Source organism: Etheostoma cragini, chromosome 8 (genome assembly GCF_013103735.1).
Source record: "Etheostoma cragini isolate CJK2018 chromosome 8, CSU_Ecrag_1.0, whole genome shotgun sequence".
Taxonomy (NCBI): domain Eukaryota; kingdom Metazoa; phylum Chordata; class Actinopteri; order Perciformes; family Percidae; genus Etheostoma; species Etheostoma cragini.
Genome location: NC_048414.1, coordinates 23,409,268 through 23,427,875, shown reverse-complemented (window position 1 = coordinate 23,427,875; position 18,608 = coordinate 23,409,268). Strand labels below are relative to the sequence as shown.

Sequence of the window (18,608 nt, the reverse complement as noted above, 5' to 3'; positions counted from 1 at the left end):
AATAGTTCAACATTTTAGGAAATACGCATATTCCCGTTCTTACCAGGAGTTAGATGAGAAGATTGATCCCTCTCACATATTTGTACAGGTTTGGAGCTAAAGCCACCAGCCCATCAGTTTATCTTAGCATAAGACTAAAACAAGGAGGAACAGCTAGCCTGGCTCTGTCCAAAGCTATCACAATGTACCAGAAGCTAACCATGTCCTGTTTGTTAACTCGGCACAAAAAAAAAACGAAGTGTAAAAATGATAATTGGTCATTTTACAGGGGGTTGTGCTGAATAAGAAAGAGAAAATGGTAATGTTAATGTTATCCCTTTAGTAATGTCATGGTTTTTCTCTGTAGACTTCAAGTCCTAGGAGGCCAGAATGAGTTGCATTACATTGTTCTGTTAACCCACTGAGGACTAAGGGTATTTCCACACATCTTTTTAATGTACCTTTTTAGGATATTTGTCATGCGATACAGTGAATAATGGACCCAAATGCAGAGACAGACGAAGAATGTTGATTTGAGGATAATCCATAATAAAGTTCATACCAACAAAAATGAGTCCAGGGGCCTCATTTATAAAACCTGTTATGCAAGAAAAGGTAGCATGAAACAGAGTGAAATTATCAGCATTCCTCGTAAAAGTGTGCCCAGTTTTCTGCAACTTTTTGACGTGTGATGGTGCGTACGGCTCCCTAGGCTTTGTAGACTGTGTTCTTATTCATAGCATTCGTTTCGATGTCTCACTATGGGATACGCCTCCCTGCGTATTACTCAGAGGAATTTAACTCATTATGCCAATCCTGATTGGCTGGTGATTGAGTGTCCGCATCACCAGCCTATTCACCATGCAGCTGCACAAATGTCCTGGATTGAAACGCCTCTAAATAAGGCCCAGGATGCAGCAAGGCCCCGAGCTGAGTGAGCATGCAGGCTCTGCGGGGCCGGAAAACCCTGACACGTGTAGGCCAGAGCAATGGACTCCACAACGCAATAAGAGAGCCGCTGCTTTGTCACAGGCTTCCCTCTGTGGGGGCTAGCCCAGGACACAAATAGCTGGTCACTCTGTCAAAAACCCGTAGTCCTGCCCATGTAAATGTGCAGAGCACTAACTGGACACAGCGTATGCAAGCCCCATTCCTCTAATGAAGAAAAAGGCGGGGAAGACAGCGCCAAAACGTCAATGGAAGAGAATGATCCAACCACCTTGGGCACAAAGGCAGGATTAACCTGGTGAACCTAATCACCATTCTAAAACCTCTTCTCGCTTCGAAGCATATCTATGTTGTGCAGGCTAGCTAGCTTAACTGTCCACAGACCAAAGCCATCTTAGTTAAACTTCTCCGTTGCCGGGCGCTAGCTGCCTTTGACACAACTCTTCAGTCTCACTACAGACTGCAGCGTTATCCACCTAGCCATTTCACGGTAAGGCTATTTCTGTGTGTTAGCACACCAGCTACTGCTCAGCATCTTTGCGTTTAGCACTCCAACTAACGAAGATGTCTTCTAATGTCCCTCACACCAGAGGACATGAAGACCCAGGGGCTCTACTTTGCCATTGTGGAAACAAAATTTTGAGCAGGGAGACACACCAGGTTTGCTCGTGTTGCCTCGGGCTGGAACACACCCGCCTGGCCGTTGAAGCCCCTGGTTCACGCATGCAGTGTGCCTGCTTTAGCATGAAAAGCCTTTGCGCCAAGCTAGTTTGTCGGGGAAGGATCCATACCTGTCCAACACCGATTTGCCGACTGGGAGCTCCTCATATCAGCGGTTGAGGAGGACGAGTTCGAAATGTTCATCCCCCCCTGCTCCCAGCATGGACATACTGTACAGGACGTGTGCAAACACGCTGCGCCACGCGAAGAGGGGAAGAAATTGCCCCAACCAAGAGGTTGGCAAAACAGCTTCTTCCAGTTTTTCCTGAGCTGCTGGAAGAGGTATCCTCTTTGTGGAAACGCTTCCCTTTCAGCAATAAGACCCCGATACAGGGAGCTTTCTTTCTGGAGTTTGAGGGCATGGAAAAGCTAGGAATGTTACGCATGCCCCCGATGGAGCCGTTGGTTGCAGCCCACCTGCGGAGCCAAGCGGAGCTGTGCGAGGACATGGTCACCAAACCAGAGCCTGCTGTTTGGAGAGGAAATTACTGTGATCACGGACATCTTCCTCCGCGTGCAGCGCTTTTCGGTCCAAGCCACAGGTTAATATATGGGGCTCATGGTTCCACAGGAAAGGGCTAGATGGCTTAACCTGACAAACCTGTCTGCCGGGGTTGAAGAAGATATTTTAGACATGCCTGTCGTCCCTAGTGGAGCTTTCGGCACCGCGCTGGCCTCAATGCAGCAGAGGTGTTAGGCAAAGAAGAAGGAAGACGAAGCTCTCCAGCTCTGCCTCCCTCGGAAAGCAACCAACCTCTCCCCACCTGCGTTGGAGATTGAAGTTCCCCGTTCACCAGCCCCACGTTTTCAGTTTGGAAGTGGGATGCAGGAGGTTTCACAGCCCCCAAGCTCCGAAGCTGAGACTTTGTTGCGGAGGCGGCAGGCCCTGTCCTCCATCCAAGTCACCCAAGCACACACTCACATTTTTCAATAGAATTAAAGCATGTTCCACTGTCGCATCCAGACATAATGTTGAGGGCACAGTTCAAAACAAACAAAAAAGCATTAAGCGGCTCGGTGAATTATAAATTACCTTGAGCTCTTGCAGTGTTTTGCGCCCTGAGGCATTTCTTGCCGCTTCTCAAAAGACACCATGTTCTAGTGAGAACGGACAACACGACAACAGTAGCCTATATAAAAAGTCAGGGGGGCTTGCATTCCCGTCAGTTACACAAGCTGGCACGCAGATTGATCCTCTTGAGCAGCAGGTACCTCCTGTCTCTGAGAGTGACACGTCTCCGGGGTTCTGAACCAAGGCGCAGATTTGCTGTCCAGGGGCACGCCGCTGTACAACAACTGGGCTCTGCACCCAGCCAATGTGAGGCAGGTGTGCTCGCGCTACGGCCGGGCCGAAGTGGACCTGCTTGCATCTAAAGACAACGCACAATGTCCTCTGTTTTTCTCAATACACGATCCAGGTGCGCCTCTCTGCGTGGACGCGCACGCATGGCCGTCAGTTCTCCCTTACGCGTTCCCTCCTCTGGCTTAATACCCCCCACTCTGTCCAGGATGAGAGAGCACCAGAGCAGGATGATTTTAATAGCTCCACACTGGCCGACGATGCAGTGGCTGGCGGAGATATATCTACTCCTTTGCGGACAGCCGTGGCAACTCCCACTACGCAGGGACATGCTGTCCCAGGTGGGGGGGGACAATCTTTCACCCACACCCAGACAACTGACGCTATGGGCTTGACTCGTGAGTGGTGCAATTTAAACACAGTTGGGCTCCCAAAGAATGTGATTAACACTATTTCAGAGTGCCAGGGCTTCTTCCACCAGATCCCTGTATGACTAAGTGGAGGGTGTTTGAGGAGTGGTGCAATTTTGTCATTCTTGCAGGACTTCTTTGACAAACATAAAGCCTTCTCCACCATAAAAGTGTACCTGGCTGCCATTGCAGCTTGTCATGTGGGTTTGAGGGTACAACAGTTAGCCAACACTCTTTGGTTTGCCTCTGGTTTATGAAAGGAGCGGCTGCTCTCTGTTTCTAAGCTTTTGGCTCCCCCGTGGGACCTGGCATTGGTGTTAGATGGGCTTAATAGCCCTCCTTTTGAACCACTGGAGGAGGTCAACCTGAAGCATCTGTCTTTGAAGACAGTGCTGCTGCTGGCCTTGGGATCTGCAAAACGGGTTGGTGACATTCATTGGCTCTCTGTGGATCCATCATGCACTCAGTTTGCCCCTGAGCGTGTCAGGATGTTATTGAAACCTAATTCTGCCTTTGTTCCCAAGGTGGTTGGCTCATGCTCTCCCATTGACCGTTTGGCGCTGTCTTCCCCTCCTTTTTCTTCCTTAGAGTAACAGCAGTTGCATATGCTGTGTCCAGTTTGTGCTCTGCACATTTACATGGACAGGAGTACGGGTTTTTGACTGAGTGACCAGTTATTTGTGACCTGGGCTAGCCCCCACAGAGGGAAGCCTGTGACAAAACAACGGGTCTCTTATTTGGTTGTGAAATCCATTGCTTTGGCCTACACGTGTCAGGGCTTTCCGGCCCCGCAGAGCCTGCATGCTCACTCAACTCGGGGCCTTGCTGCATCCTGGGCCTTATTTAGAGGCGTTCCAATCCAGGACATTTGTGCAGTGGCATGCTGGTCTTCACCTCTCACTTTTGTTCGGTTTTATAGACTCTGCACCGAGCGTGGCAAGTGCAGTGCTGAGCACGGGGCCATGGCTGGAGCAGAGCATTGCTACCTGAGTGCCAGGGGTTCCTGAGATAAGCTTGTCTGTCAATACGGGAGTCTCCATTTTCCATAATGAGACATCGAAACAAATGCTATGAATGAGAACTTTAGGTTACTTGCGTAACCCCCGTTCTCAGAGTAGCATGAGTGAGATGTCTTACCAGACAACCCATTTTGCTGGGGCAAAGCGAGAAGAGGTGCTTATTTTGAATGGTGTCCGCGTCGTAGCGCTATTTAAAGGGAGATGGACCCACGTGACGCGGCCACTCGATCACCAGCCATTTAGGATTGGCGTAATTACATAAATGCTTCTGAGGAAAAACGCAGGGAGGCGTATCCCATAGTGAGACATCTCACTCATGCTACTCTGAGAACCGGGGTTACGCATGTAGCAAAAAGTTTTAGTGACAGCCAATGGTAACACAAAATATCACATAAAGTACTATGGATGTAGAGTGCACAGCCTGCATCCAACACACACATACTGTACAGACCACTACAGTCCACTGATAGCGTAACTGGAACAGGGTCCTGAGGCGGAGCAGTTGCACCACGGTTTTGCAACAAGGCAACAGGAACAGACATCGACTGGGACAAAACACTGGGGAAGAGAGACTGAGAGCGGCCATAAAAAGACTCTGGGAGAGCAGTCGGACGTCAAATTGGACTCTGTGAAGCTGCATGGGAACTGGGACTCTGATAGACTGCGCTTCAGTCGGGACGCTGGGAGGCTGCCCGTCAGCTGGGACTCTGGATTGCCTCTTTTTGATAATCACTGACAGTCTCCTTCCTCATGGTTTGAAGTTCCACCGGGTCACAAATCAAGTCACATAGTTCATGTGACATAGCGTGTCCATGTCCAGGTCAGTTTGGAGCAGAACGGTAGCAAAACAAAACAAAACTAGAAAAAAAAGCCTCTGTGCTGGGTCCAAGTAGTCAGGTCATTTTGTCACGCAATACAGGGAATAGTGCACCCAAATGCAGAGACAGACAGAGAATTTTGACTTTGAGGATTTAATAACCGATAATAAAGTTCATACAAACAAAATTGAGTCCTGAATGCTGCATGCAAAACTAAGTCCTGAATGTTGCATGCAAAACTAAGTCCAGAATGAAGATGAAGCAAAAGAACAGGATATAAAAACTGGAACACCGAGACAAAAGGTTAGGCTCCACACACGAACACACTAACAAAAATAATGACCTGATGCAAAACAGGGGCAAGACAAAGAATAAATACACAGGTTTACGAGGAAAGGAGAGACAGGTGGCACAAGGGCTGGGAAACAGGTGAAAAGACATCAGATAATCACAAGGGTGAGAAAACCAACAGACAGGAAGTAAAACAAGACAGAACATCAGACCACCAAAATAAAACAGGAAACAGAAACTTACAAAACCATAAAATTATTTGCATAAACCGATCCCCATGTGTTTCATATCACAAAAAAACTCGGCTTTCCTGTATAGTAAGGAACCAATTTTTTTATAGAGCAATATTTAAAGCTAAAGCTGAAACGTTGATGTTTGCTTTTGAAAATTCCTCAAATCTCTTTTGAAAACAAACCTTAACTTATGATGTGTTGTGCAAATGTTTTTGGTGCTTCAATGAGTTAACCTATGTCTTAGATTCACAAAGTACTGTAATATATGACTAAAATGTCTGTAATAAAATTTTGCAATTTTGTAAATTTTTGAGTTGGAGTGTGGCTGCGTCAGTGCGTCTTTTGTCCTCAGAGGGTTACATTTGTTTATAACCACATGGAGCATTTCTCATGGACACTGGCATTTGAGGAAATAAAACCTTTAATTTGCAATGTGCCTCTTGTGCCTGACTTGATTGGTCCTTTACATATATGATACACAATAATGTAACTTCACACTAAACAGTAAGATAATAAACTTACATTCAGCTTGCACTTGCACAAAGTATCCCAGTGTCAAAGCCATGGTCTGCGAGTCCAGACTGCTAAGGGTCTTGGCAGCGGTGGTGCCAGTGATGGGTGCTCCATTCAGCTGGGCAAAATAGGTCATCTCTGCTGGGTTCTTTGGACCAGGCAGTCGACGCATGCTCACCATCTGGAAGAGGACAAATCAAGTCTCCAATATCTCAAGATGGTAATGGCATTTTGTAAAAACGTTTCATGGCTACATACAAACTACATACATGGGAACAGAATGGGAACGTGACCATTTTAAGAACTGCCATGAGATTAGGCTGCTGCAGCAGCCTGCTCTGGGGGACAACAACGGCCACCAAGACATGATTTGCAGTCTCTGGGGGACGCAAAAATTGGGAAATGAAACACCACACATGGTAGACGGTGACAACATTGTCCGCCAGGACTCAATCCACGGTCTCTGGGGGACGAAAAAAAAAAAACGTGTAAATGAAATACCACGTACTGGCGACAACAACGGGACGGACCATCACAGCCTGGTCACGCTACAACAACGGTGCGGTTGTGGTTAAGAAAAGAACAACAGGGAAAGGGACACTCTTACACAGGAGACGCCGATAACAATGAGATGGTTGTGGTTAGGAGAAGAACGCGGAAAGGAAATGCCACATTTCGGCTTTTCAATACTGCTCGCTGTTGTTATCAAGAAAGATGCTTCCCATCAAAATACATTAGCTTAAAAATCATGCTCACCACCACGAAAAAAAGTATGAAAATGTCTCTGTACATGAATCAATAGATTAAATAACGTCACCATTTCACAAACTCCCATGAGATTGGGCTGGAATATCAGCACAATAGATCGTCTATAGACAGATTGAACATGCAATCCTTTATCTCTCCAAATCAAGAGATTAAAATACTATATTAACAGCAGCCCAATCAAAGTTCTGAATTGGCTCGGCTGCTTTGATCATGACAAACCGTTTGCTGCAAGATAACTGCACTTGGGGAAGACACTCAAGGATAACTGAGTCATTTGAAATCTCAATTTCCTTTTCATCGTACATCAAACATTTTTTTGCAAACACATCGCACGATTTAATCAAATCTGGTAATTTGATTTGTCATAAAAAGAAGGGATGTGTGGGATTAAATGGCTGGATGATTTCTTCCTTCTTTACAACTAAGCCACCCACCCCCATCCTCTTTCTGGTAAGCCTCTCCCAGTCGGTCTCTTCCATTTCTGCAGTCATAAAACTGGTCATCTGTGACTTTCCATTAAACCTTTAGGCTGTGTAAGGCATAAAGCCGAGGAGTAGTCAATTGTTTTAATTTGCACAATATGGAACACTGGGCAGGACACATACAGAATACAATTCAGTAAATAATGAAAATCTACTTACAGATACTTGAGACCTGTTTACCATGTATTATAATCATAGTTTTAATCATATTAATTAATTTGCCTATTTATTATGTTAAAGGATTGACAGTGTGAGGCCCAAGCAGGGACCGTTTTGAGAACTCGCTTTTTTGATGCAACAATACTCTGACTCTGACCAAAGATTCCCTAACAAGTCTGCACCCATACAGCAACCTTTCCAAAGTAGTAAAATAAAGTAGTAAAAAATTTGCTCTACGGAATGTCAAGTAATTTCCCCCATCATTTTCATTATCAATTAATCTTCTGAATAATTTCTCAATGAATCGATAACTTATTTGGTCTATAAAATTTTAGAAAAAGGTGAAAAATGTACATGACAATTTTTCAAGTTCAACTTGATGCCATAAAATTGCTTATATTGTTTCACCAACTGTCCAAAACCCACAGATTAAAATTAATGTTTGGCTGTTTTGCTTGAATTAAATTAGATTATAAAATAGCTCATCTTTCAGCTCCAATCTAAGAAGACATCAGCTGTTGGCCTGATGACTATGTAGCCCCTGGGGGCAATGGTCAATATTTCTGCAGTTCTTGATTCAACTAAGTTCAAGAAGAAATATAGAATTAAAGCAACTCTCCTTAGCAGGCAATTACTGATATACTAATCTAGATTTTGGAGGATTTTTCAACACACCAACAAGCAGAGTTTTTAAACTGTCCCTGCTCACGAAGAGTTAATGTTAATTGAGCTTCAAGCTGGCACTAATGCCCATGGTCCGTCCCCATCAGGACATTAGTTTACTTAAATGTTTTTCTTCTCCCATTGCTGGTAGTTTGTTCCACATGCATGTGTGTTCCTTTAAGAAATGTAGGAACTTTGCACTATGGGAGTTAGTCAGGAATTGTTCAGTTGAATGTGAGCAGGACAGGTTTTTGTTAACATTTCTCCATAACATCCGCTTCAATCTTCAACGTTCCAGGCCTTTGGTAGCATTTTCGTTATGTAAAATAGATGCAGACATACTGTTCTTATATCTGTGTTAATTATTGTCAGTACGTTTGATGTGCAATATGTATATTTTTGATGATGATTGAGAGCTCATTTTAGACTGACAATATGCTTCAGTAAGCTAGTTTGCCACCATTATCTTGGGTTGTGCTACATGTAAGTACATTTTAGTTTATTTATATTAACAATATAGGTTATATTATGTACACTGTACAACAATACATTGCTTATTTCCGCTTGCATTTTAGCTACTGTACAACATTACAGTGACATTACAGTGACCCGATAGCTGGTGAGTAAATACGCAGGAACACCAAAAGCGGGAGGCAGTGTGGGTTATGTGGATTGATACTGGGATATCTAAACAACTGTGTGGGTTAATTGACTTTAAAAAGTTCCAAATTTTACCCAAACCAAAGTGCAAAACACCTGTTCTTCTTAAGTCTGTTTTTCTTACTTTCTCGAACATGTCACTTACACATTTTGCATTTACTGTGGCGTCTTGTGTAGACTGTTTACAAATGTGTGCTCATCATCATATGTACATTGTTTGTACTGGTGTTACGGATGAATACAATGTGAATACATATTTCTAAAATTGTAAGATTTTTTTGTTGAGTTATTATTACACAACACATTTTTATTTTACTTTTACAATACGTTTTCTGCCAGCATGTGATCTATAATCACACAAAAGGGTAGTATTATGCCTTTGCTGTTTGGTTTGGAGTAAAATAGCAAAGATGTTGTAATGGCAGATCTAAGCTACATTTCTAGGAGACCATCCTGATTAACTGCACCACTGCTTGTTGTGCAAGATGCACAGCCATTGAGCAAAAAGACCAGTGCCTTGTTGGGATGGAGCTGCCAAACCAAGCAGCGTTATCAAGGACACCACACACCATGGCCACTCTCTTTTTGAACACTGCTGCCGAAAAACGGTTCAGACTATCTGTCAAATCTAAGTTTTCTGTTGCACGACTAAAACCACTTTTGAACGTACACGTTCCATCAAAACAAGTTCCTTTTCTTTTCCAAGATTCCTTTGCTGTGTGGACTTGCCAGAACCTCCTCCGCAGTGCTGGGGAAGAAGGTCTGGCAATGAAACACTACCACACCAATAGACTGAGGAACAGCTTTTTTCCCAGAGCAACTTTCCCTGCAAACCCTAGAACAGATTACAACACACACAGACACAGATTCTAATTGGCACAAAATAGGGAACAGACATGCATAGTTTACAGAAAACCAATCCTAATGATTTTTTGGTGATCTCCTGACTTTTTATTTAGCGCCATCATCAGTTCAAAAATGCCCTTTGTTTGAATTAGCTTACAACCAACTAATACATACCCAAGTATATCAGTTGTGATTTTAACTACACTTTTCATGCACGTAAGCATGCTTACTAGCTATGTTGACAGGACAATGCATACTGTAGGTACAGGCTCATAGAGTTGCTGATTTTGAGAATTTGAGTGTGGTAGGTTGACCAGAGTGGCCAGGATGGTGGTAGGTAGGCAGACTGAAACATTGCACATTTCCAAAGGTGATTAGTTTATTTCCATGGTCTGCTGTACACGATAATTAACCCATCAAACTTAAAAACAGTTGCACATTAAACTAACCGTAGCACTAACAGGCACATGTTCCTGGCAGCCAAGCCTCACCTCCCTCTCCCCCTCTGGGCTACAAATCCTACTATTTATATAGGGTTGTCAATTCACACCCAACTGCTTCAGTCCATCCAAAACTTGCAGCCTAATAAAATTAAACTGAAACTAACATGATTTGTGTTTACTTTACTAATGAGCTGTATGGGACAAGTGGTGAGCAAACCCCCTTCATCACACTGAGACCATATCATAAACTTGCAGAAGGGAAAATCTTTAAAATAATTTTGTTAGCAAAGACGTGGTCACGACTGTTTTTTTTTAAAGCAAGTTAAGTAATCCTTCCATCACCAACACTGGTAATACACACAGTGACACAAAAAAAATCCCATTCTTTCCCACCTGTACAGTGTAGCTCCCTACAGTGGTGGCCCGCCGAGATCGTGCGGTCCGAGGGCCCTGCCTGCCGGCCACCAGGAAGAGCTCAGCCAGCCGCTGCTCCATCAGGTTTGCAAAGCTCTGGTAGTTGGCCTCCAGGGAGGAGCTGTCCACATCTTGGATCACTGTGAGGAGAGATGAGAGAGGACAGGATGGATTTCAGGGGTAAAGAGGTGTTCAGGCAAGCAAAGAGGGGGTAAGAGAGGAAACAGGTGAAGGGATGGAGAATGGTGTAGGAACTCCAACATGAGGCAGGACAGTAGCAGAGGGGAGGAAGGAAAAAAATGGATGAGAGCACAGGATGAGTGAATGGAAAGAGAGTGTGAAGATTGAGAAAATACCAAAGGAAGATCATTTGAGGACAAAATTCATTTTGAGGAGAACAAAAGAGGAAAGAGGGTTAGATAAACACGAGACAGTAGATGAGATTGATTGCATCAATGCTGCTCCCGAATGCTTATCTTACTAGACGCAGGCTTAAAGTGAGATGGAGCAAACAGACAGACATCTCACAAACACACAAACAGACATCATATGACAGGGAGGGCTGCAGGAATTCTGCTGAACTGCACATTGAATGACACACCCACACCACGCTGGATGTTAACGCAAAAATAATATCACGGAAGGAATTGTCGACTTTATTGCTCAGGATATGAGTCCCATTGCTGTTGTAGAGGGCTGAGGTTTTAAGAACTTGTTAATATCATTTGACTTGGAAATTAAGGAGGTGACAAAAGTAGCCTTCTTTCATCTCCGAAGAATTGCAAAGATCAGATCAGTATTGTCCCTTAAAGATGCCGAGGCCCTTATTCATGCCTTTGTTACATCTAGACTAGATTATTGTAATCTACTGTTCTCGGGGCTGCCTAAGAAAAGTCTGCGAGGTCTACAGATTGTCCAGAATGCTGCAGCACGTATTCTTACTGGATCATCTAAATACAGACACATAACTCCTGTGTTGGCCTCACTTCACTGGCTCCCTGTCCAGGTTAGAGCAGATTTTAAGGTCTTACTTTTAACTTGTAAAATAGTGAATGGCCTTGCACCAGTATATCTGTTTGATCTGTTAACGTATTATGTGCCTTCTCGGTTGCTGACCATACCAAAGGTTAGAAAGAAAACGGTTGGGGAGCGAGCCTTCTCGTTTCGCGCTCCAACATTATGGTCTTCCAGTGGATATCAGACTGGCATGTTCAATTGGGGTCTTTAAATCAAAGCTTCAGACTTACTTATTCACCACTGCGTATGAGTCCTAAATGCTAATTTATCTTTGATATATTTGTATAGTGTTATTTACTTTTTACAGTCTTGATCTTAAAAATGTTATACTGTTTGTATTTAAAGTGTATTCTTGCTGTAAAGCACTTTGATGGAAAGCGCTCTATAAATAAATGTATTATTATTATTATTATTAATAATATACAGCGCCAGCACAAGTCAGAGTAAAAGCTTTAAACTAATAGTCTATTTGTGTCTCCGTGACTCTGTGCGAGGACACAGAGTGCTGATGCAGCGCTGTCAAAGCCGACAGACGAGTGGCATTTTAGTGCAAAATAATTGGGTCAAAAATGATTTAATATACTGCAAACAGCCTACAAGGACATGTACAGCGGGACAGTACAGTTATTTAATCTTGCATTTATTTTTCGCCCCTACGCCCCCCCAGTCGATTTTTGGTGGAAAATTCCAGAACTTCGGTCTACCAAAATTTTCTTTGGTTGATTACAGCCCTACCCAGATGCACTTTTGCGTGTGTGTGTGACCAATTTACCTGTTATCACCCAATATTTCTTGGTTGCCATTGACGTGTTGAGATTATGGTATTCAAGGGCTGAAGAAAGAAAAAGAGAGCGAGAGAAAAGTTACAGGCATTTGCCAAAACCTGCACTCATAATCCTACTTGCAACTTTCCACATGTTCATGCAATTTTTCTAATAAACTATTTAACCAAGACAGTTTTTTTTATTTTATTTTATCAAAATGTTCATACAAAATGTATCTGCAACGTGTTCGCTAACTACTTTTTTCATTTGCATTCCTACAACATTCCTTCCTGTTGTACTATTGTACGGTACAAAACTTCTCCCTTCTTTGAAAAATGTTGCCACTAAACACAATGAAACTAAACAACAAAATTATTGCTGCACACTACATATCATAGTCATAGTCATTACATATCCAGAGATCCAAAATCCATTCAGTATACTTTGTTAAAGTGATACAAAAAAGTTTTGTATATGTTAGAGCTGCCCTTGAAATGTCAATCATTTGAGAAGAATCTGATTCCCCCCAATCAGTGTCATTATACACAAAACAAGGCTGGGTAACAGACTGGCATGCTTTAAACTTTTTACAAAGTGAGTCTTTTCTCATAATTATCCAAATACAGAGTGGGAATAAAGAGGGGTGATGGAAAGGGACCACAGCACAACTCACTTATTCTCAATGCTCCAATGCTTTCACTCTCAGTGCAGCAAAGTGGGCTAAACTACAAATTAATAAGCATAAATATTGATAAGACAAAACAGGGACCCCAAGCACATGACAAAATAAAATATACAATCTACAATCTAATCATTTTGTCATTACTTGCCTTGGGTAACATGTATATCCATGTTTAGAAATTGTGGCTATTTGAAAAACAACCTCCTTGGATGTTTTAAGTTTTGTAGAGGTACTCAGGATGTCAAAATTACTGACGTGCTAGAAAACACTAACTCAGACTTCTGCTTCAGCTGAACTTGGAAATGCATCTTTACAGAAAACAAGAACTGTTTTTAAAAAATTTTTATTGCATCCACAAGGATTACAAAGAAATACAGAAATAACGCCTATATGCCTATAATTGGTATATTCTTTTACTTGTGAGTAAAGTTTAAACATTATTTATTTATTCATAAATATCTATTATTTATGATTAGTTTATTTCAAGGTTTTTAGGAATCCATGGAAGCAATGAAAATATGACAGCATTATGTTTGTGTCTGACATCAGCAGAAGAAGAGATCTGCCCATGACACAGATGATAAACTACAATTAAAACACTACTTGTCAGGTTTCATTATTACCTCTACATTCTCACCTCTCCTTGTCTTCTTCCTCTGTCCTTCCACGCCAGCATCATCAACTGTTCTTTCTGCCTGAGTGCCTCTGCACCTGCCTCATTCTATACCTGTTTACATGTCAGCCTATTCATTTCCTAAAACGCCTGTTCCTTTTTGACCACCCATCATCACTCCCTCAGTCAGCCTCTTACTGTGTCCTCCTCATCCTTCAACCGCTCTGTCCCTATTTCCCATCTGTCTAGTTCACCATCTGTCTCCTCCTAACTTGTCCGAGCCCGGCTGTCTGCCGAGAAATGTGTTTTACTCAAGTCAATGGCACTGTAGCAGTGGTAGCTGTTAATACCAGCAAGTGTTTCTGCTCCGTGCTCTGACTGGCTGTCTGCTGCTTTCCTGATGCCTCTTTAACATCAGCACATCTGGATTCACTGAGCTCTTCTCCAACAATTAGCTCACATAAACACTTAAGACAAACAGCACTGAAGTGTTAAATTTCAGACACACTCAGTGCCTTCAGAGAATGTGTGACCAACAATCCAGCGAATTAATTTCAATAATGCTGCAGCATTATTGAAGAATGTGAAAAAGCTCCTGCTCCAATCTAATAAAAGGCAAATGATAAATAATAGGTTTTGAAGGATGAGGCTGAGGGTAATCTATTTTTGTTTTACTGTAAAAAAAAATCCAATGAAAAGACCAAAACCAACATCGAATTGTTGCTCTGTCAATACTTCCTGACTTACCATGTTTGTGGCACTCAGCCCCAAGCCTATTCATTCTTTTGGATGATGTCAGTCTTTAAAAAAAAAATGTCAGTTTTTTTAATGAGGCTACAACACAGCTTTGCACTAGTTTTTATATAATGTTACTCAAACTCACACAGGACTATTTTTGGCTACAAAGTAATACACCATTGGTGCTCTAGTGAGTATTTACAGCAGCAGGACGGTGTTTGTGGTAAAGTAAACTGCAGTGTGTGGCTCAGGATGTGGCTCATTGATGTTTTTGGCTTAGGCTACACAGGATGAATTGATTGTTGGTTTCTGTGTCTTTTAATCGTTGACATTCTTTTAAAGTTGACTATTGCCATTATTCTTTAAGGTAATTACAAATATCCTAAAATAATATATATATATCCTAAATAACTAAATCATTTTGAGTTGATTCATTTTTATGCTAATGCGACCAAGAAATGTTCTGGGCAGAACATTTACAGTTGAAAAATAAACTTGTCAATATTTTCTTTTGACAAGCTATAAAATGGTGACAGTGTTTTTAAAACATATCTTACAATTCTGTCCAATTTCTTGTAATTTATCGTCCGTGTTAGGGAGTAACGGAATACATATACTGATGTTACGTACTCAGAATACAAATTATAAGTAACTGTATTCCGTTACAGTTACAATTTAAATAGGTGGTATTTAGAACACGGATACATGGTTGAAATCAATGGATTAGATGACACTACTTTTCTGAACTAAATGAATTAAGGCAACTTCATGCATTTCCCAGATTTACTCAATATGAAAACGAAAGAATGAGGTTTTTGCGTGATCACTGATAGAGGTAGACATGGAGCCAGAACCGGCACAACAGAGCCAGTCCAAGAATGCGTATCAAGCTTGGAAATTTAAACAGCATTTCACATTAAAGAAAGAACAGGGAGAACAAAATATAACTGTGCAGTGCCACCTCTGCTTGCCAGCAACCAATCTCCTTTCAGCGTCCAAATTACTCCACCTCCAACCTGAATCATTTTAAAGTAAGTTATTTATTTTTATTTTTTTTAGCCATGGGTAGTCATTTGCTGTAGTTTTACTGGTCACCTTGCCAAATTATAGTGGTATCAGGTAGCTAACTGCTTTGTTGGGCTGCAACTTTACATTCTCATATGTGCTGATTTACTAGCCCCAAAGCCGTTGAAAGACTGACAAGCGCCATTTGAAATGGTAGCGAACATTAGCTTAAATTAGCTTGTGGTAGCAAGACTGCGGTTAGATTTTTGTAGTAGGCTATGCAGTTCTGGACTACAAATAAAAAAATCTATCTGCTTGTTTATGTACACATTCATCCAGTTGGAACAGATGAACACACCAGAATAGGCATGTTTAGTAAGCTGTATTTGATTGCCGTATTACTACACTTATAAAATGCAATTCGCTATGCTACGCTATCCTACGCTAACCTCTTCAGGAGCCGCCATTGTCGTTTTGAATGAACCTTTCAAGACAAAAATAAAGTTCTGAATGTAAAAATATTTAAGAGTCAAGCTCAGCTCTATACACTTGTTCCCTTCTTGCTGCTTTTGTTAAGTCAATCTCTACAGCCTGAGGGTAACACTAAAGCTACAGTAGTACTAGTAGTAGTAGTATATTAGAAGAATATATAGCTCCCTCATACTTCATGGTGCATTAGTGCAGGTTTAGGATTTTTTGCTGTGAAAAAGACTTACATTAGCACGTCCAAATCTATTAGTGTGGTCTTTACCTTGGAGAAGGTTTTCCTCAGATAAAGACCGGTAGCCAATTCAAAAGCCGGGCCTCCGATACTGGCCAGGGTCGTGGCCAGTAGCAACACTGACAAATAAAGGCCGGCCTCAAATTAAGGCTCTGGAAAAAATGTGTGGATAATCTCCTAAATGCCTTTCATTTAATGTTTATTCACATTTAAGTTAAATTTACATTTCTCCCAATTTAATTTAACAGATTCAACAATATATTCAAATTTTTTTGCTGGCTGTATGTGTTACTCAGCCACGTGTAGTAACGTACGGGTGCCAACAGATGTCATTAGCTACATTGGATCTAACACGGGTCTCATTCAGTGACAGCAGAGAATGACGACTCTGGTGCTAGTGACGGACTTTTCAACAACAAAACCAAAAAAGTTTTAAAGTATGCATAGAAAAACTCTGGTGAAAAAGCAGCAAGATATTTCAACATTGACCCCAGGAGAAACCGAGATTGGAAAACACAGAAGGATGAGCCGACGAGATAAGCCGACAGGAGCAGAGCACAGCTAGCTAGCTGGAGGTGGGAGAAAAAGGTTAGCCTGGAGCTAGAAACAAAGCTAGCTAGGTACCGTCTGTATCGTTAATCAGATACTGGTGTAACTACTGTCTGCTCTTATTGTAATCTACCAGCAATAGTACCTGTATTTGAAATAAATGCCCAGTACATTTAGAGAGTTCAAACTGACACAGTGATGGTCTTTGATTATTTTTAATTAACTCGCAGGTAATGAACACACATTTCCTGGTTGAAAGTTTTTTGTTTTTTTTCCAGGACACAAACTCTGCTTCCATGCTTGTGTTGTAACATTCACCCAACCATCCAGACCTCCCAGACCTCCTCCTGATGCAATCTTATACAGCACCAGTCAATGTTGGTGCATACAGCAATTAATAAGTAGACAGTATGATTGACAGTGCATTACTTTTGGTAGTACATTACTTTTCAAAAGTTTGGGCACCCTAGGTAAAAATTTGTATTAATGTGCATAAAGAAGCCAAGAAAAGATGGAAAAATCTCCAAAAGGCATCAAATGACAGATTAGACATTCGTATAATATGCAACAAAAAGTTAGATTTTGTTTCCATCATTTACACTTTCAGAATAACAGAAAACAAAAAAAAGTGTCTGCAAAAGTTTGGGCACCCTGCAAAGTTAATACCTTGTACTGGCCCCTTTGGCATGTATCACAACTTGGAAACGCTTCTTGCAGCCAGCCAAGAGTCTTTTAATTCTTGTTTGAGTTATCTTCGCCCATTCTTCCTTACAAAAGACTTCTAGTTCTTTGAGATTTCTGGGCCCTCATTCACGCACTGCTCTTTAAAAGTCTATCCATAGATTTTCAATTTTGTTGAGATCAGGAGATTGTGAAGGCCATGGCAAAACGTTCAGTTTACGCTTCTTGGTGTAATCCACCGGGGATTTTGAGGTGTGTTTAGGATCATCATTGTTATTGTGATTTGTGTTGTATTCTTGTCTTTTTTCTCCTTCTCATGCTGTATCGGATGCTGGTAACTTTAATTTCCTTGCGGGAGTCATCCCAAAGGGATTAATAAAGCTAAGTCTAAGTCTAATTATCCATTTGCAGCAAGAAGCTTGGGCTAGCAATGCTAACACTGATGAAGAGGAGCTACCCACCGGCAGTGTCAGCCCAGGTTGCTCTAGCAATGCGGGGGCTGCATACAAGACAACTACAGGATCCTTTGAATGGAGATGGTATGGAACTGTTGCTTTCACTGTCCATGATGATAACTATGGAAATGACAAAGATGGTGACACACATAATATTTAGCAACTAGACCCTATGAGTAGCAGTCACCCTAATCAATGTGTTATGATTAAAGATGATCCAGCACTCTGGCCATACAGCTGTAAGACAGAGAGCGCTACTCAATAGTGCAGAGGGGACCACAATAAGTCAGGGAAAGAGTTTTTTTCAAGAAATCAAGAGGGGCGCAGATTTACAAGCAGTAACTTTTACATGCAAATGAAGAATGGAGAAAAGATAAGCAGGTCTTGGCTCGTATACAGTGAAGAAAAAAGGACTGAAAAGGGGGAGAACAAGGGTTGTGGAGGGCCCCATTCCTGTGTTTGCTTTAGGCCTCAAAACAACTAAATTCGCCCCTGCCATTTGTAGAAGCCATCCTCTTTTTAACTTCAGCTTTTTCACAGATGGCATCAAGTTAGCGTTCAAAATTTGCTAAAATTTTATTGAATTCATTTTTCCTTCTACTCGTGAAATGTTCCCTGGCTGTAATAATCAAGTGGCAGCACGCCTGTTTGTCGCTCTGAAGATTGTCCTGCTTCACGGCACCGCGTCACTGGAGGTCGCTGCCGGGGGGGGGGGGG

General features: G+C 42.0%; 1 protein-coding gene across 2 annotated transcripts in view; it reads right to left on the bottom strand.

Moving 5' to 3' along the window:
• kiaa1549la (KIAA1549-like a) overlaps positions 1-18,608 on the bottom strand; it is a 220,819-nt gene that overhangs the window by 128,295 nt on the left and 73,916 nt on the right. For both annotated transcript variants that reach the window (XM_034878301.1, XM_034878302.1), the window contains exons 8-10: positions 12,456-12,515; positions 10,646-10,806; positions 6,241-6,412 (exon numbers count right to left, since the gene is read on the bottom strand). In XM_034878301.1, coding sequence (XP_034734192.1) covers positions 6,241-6,412; positions 10,646-10,806; positions 12,456-12,515 — 393 coding nt within the window. The remainder of the gene's footprint in view (positions 1-6,240; positions 6,413-10,645; positions 10,807-12,455; positions 12,516-18,608) is intronic.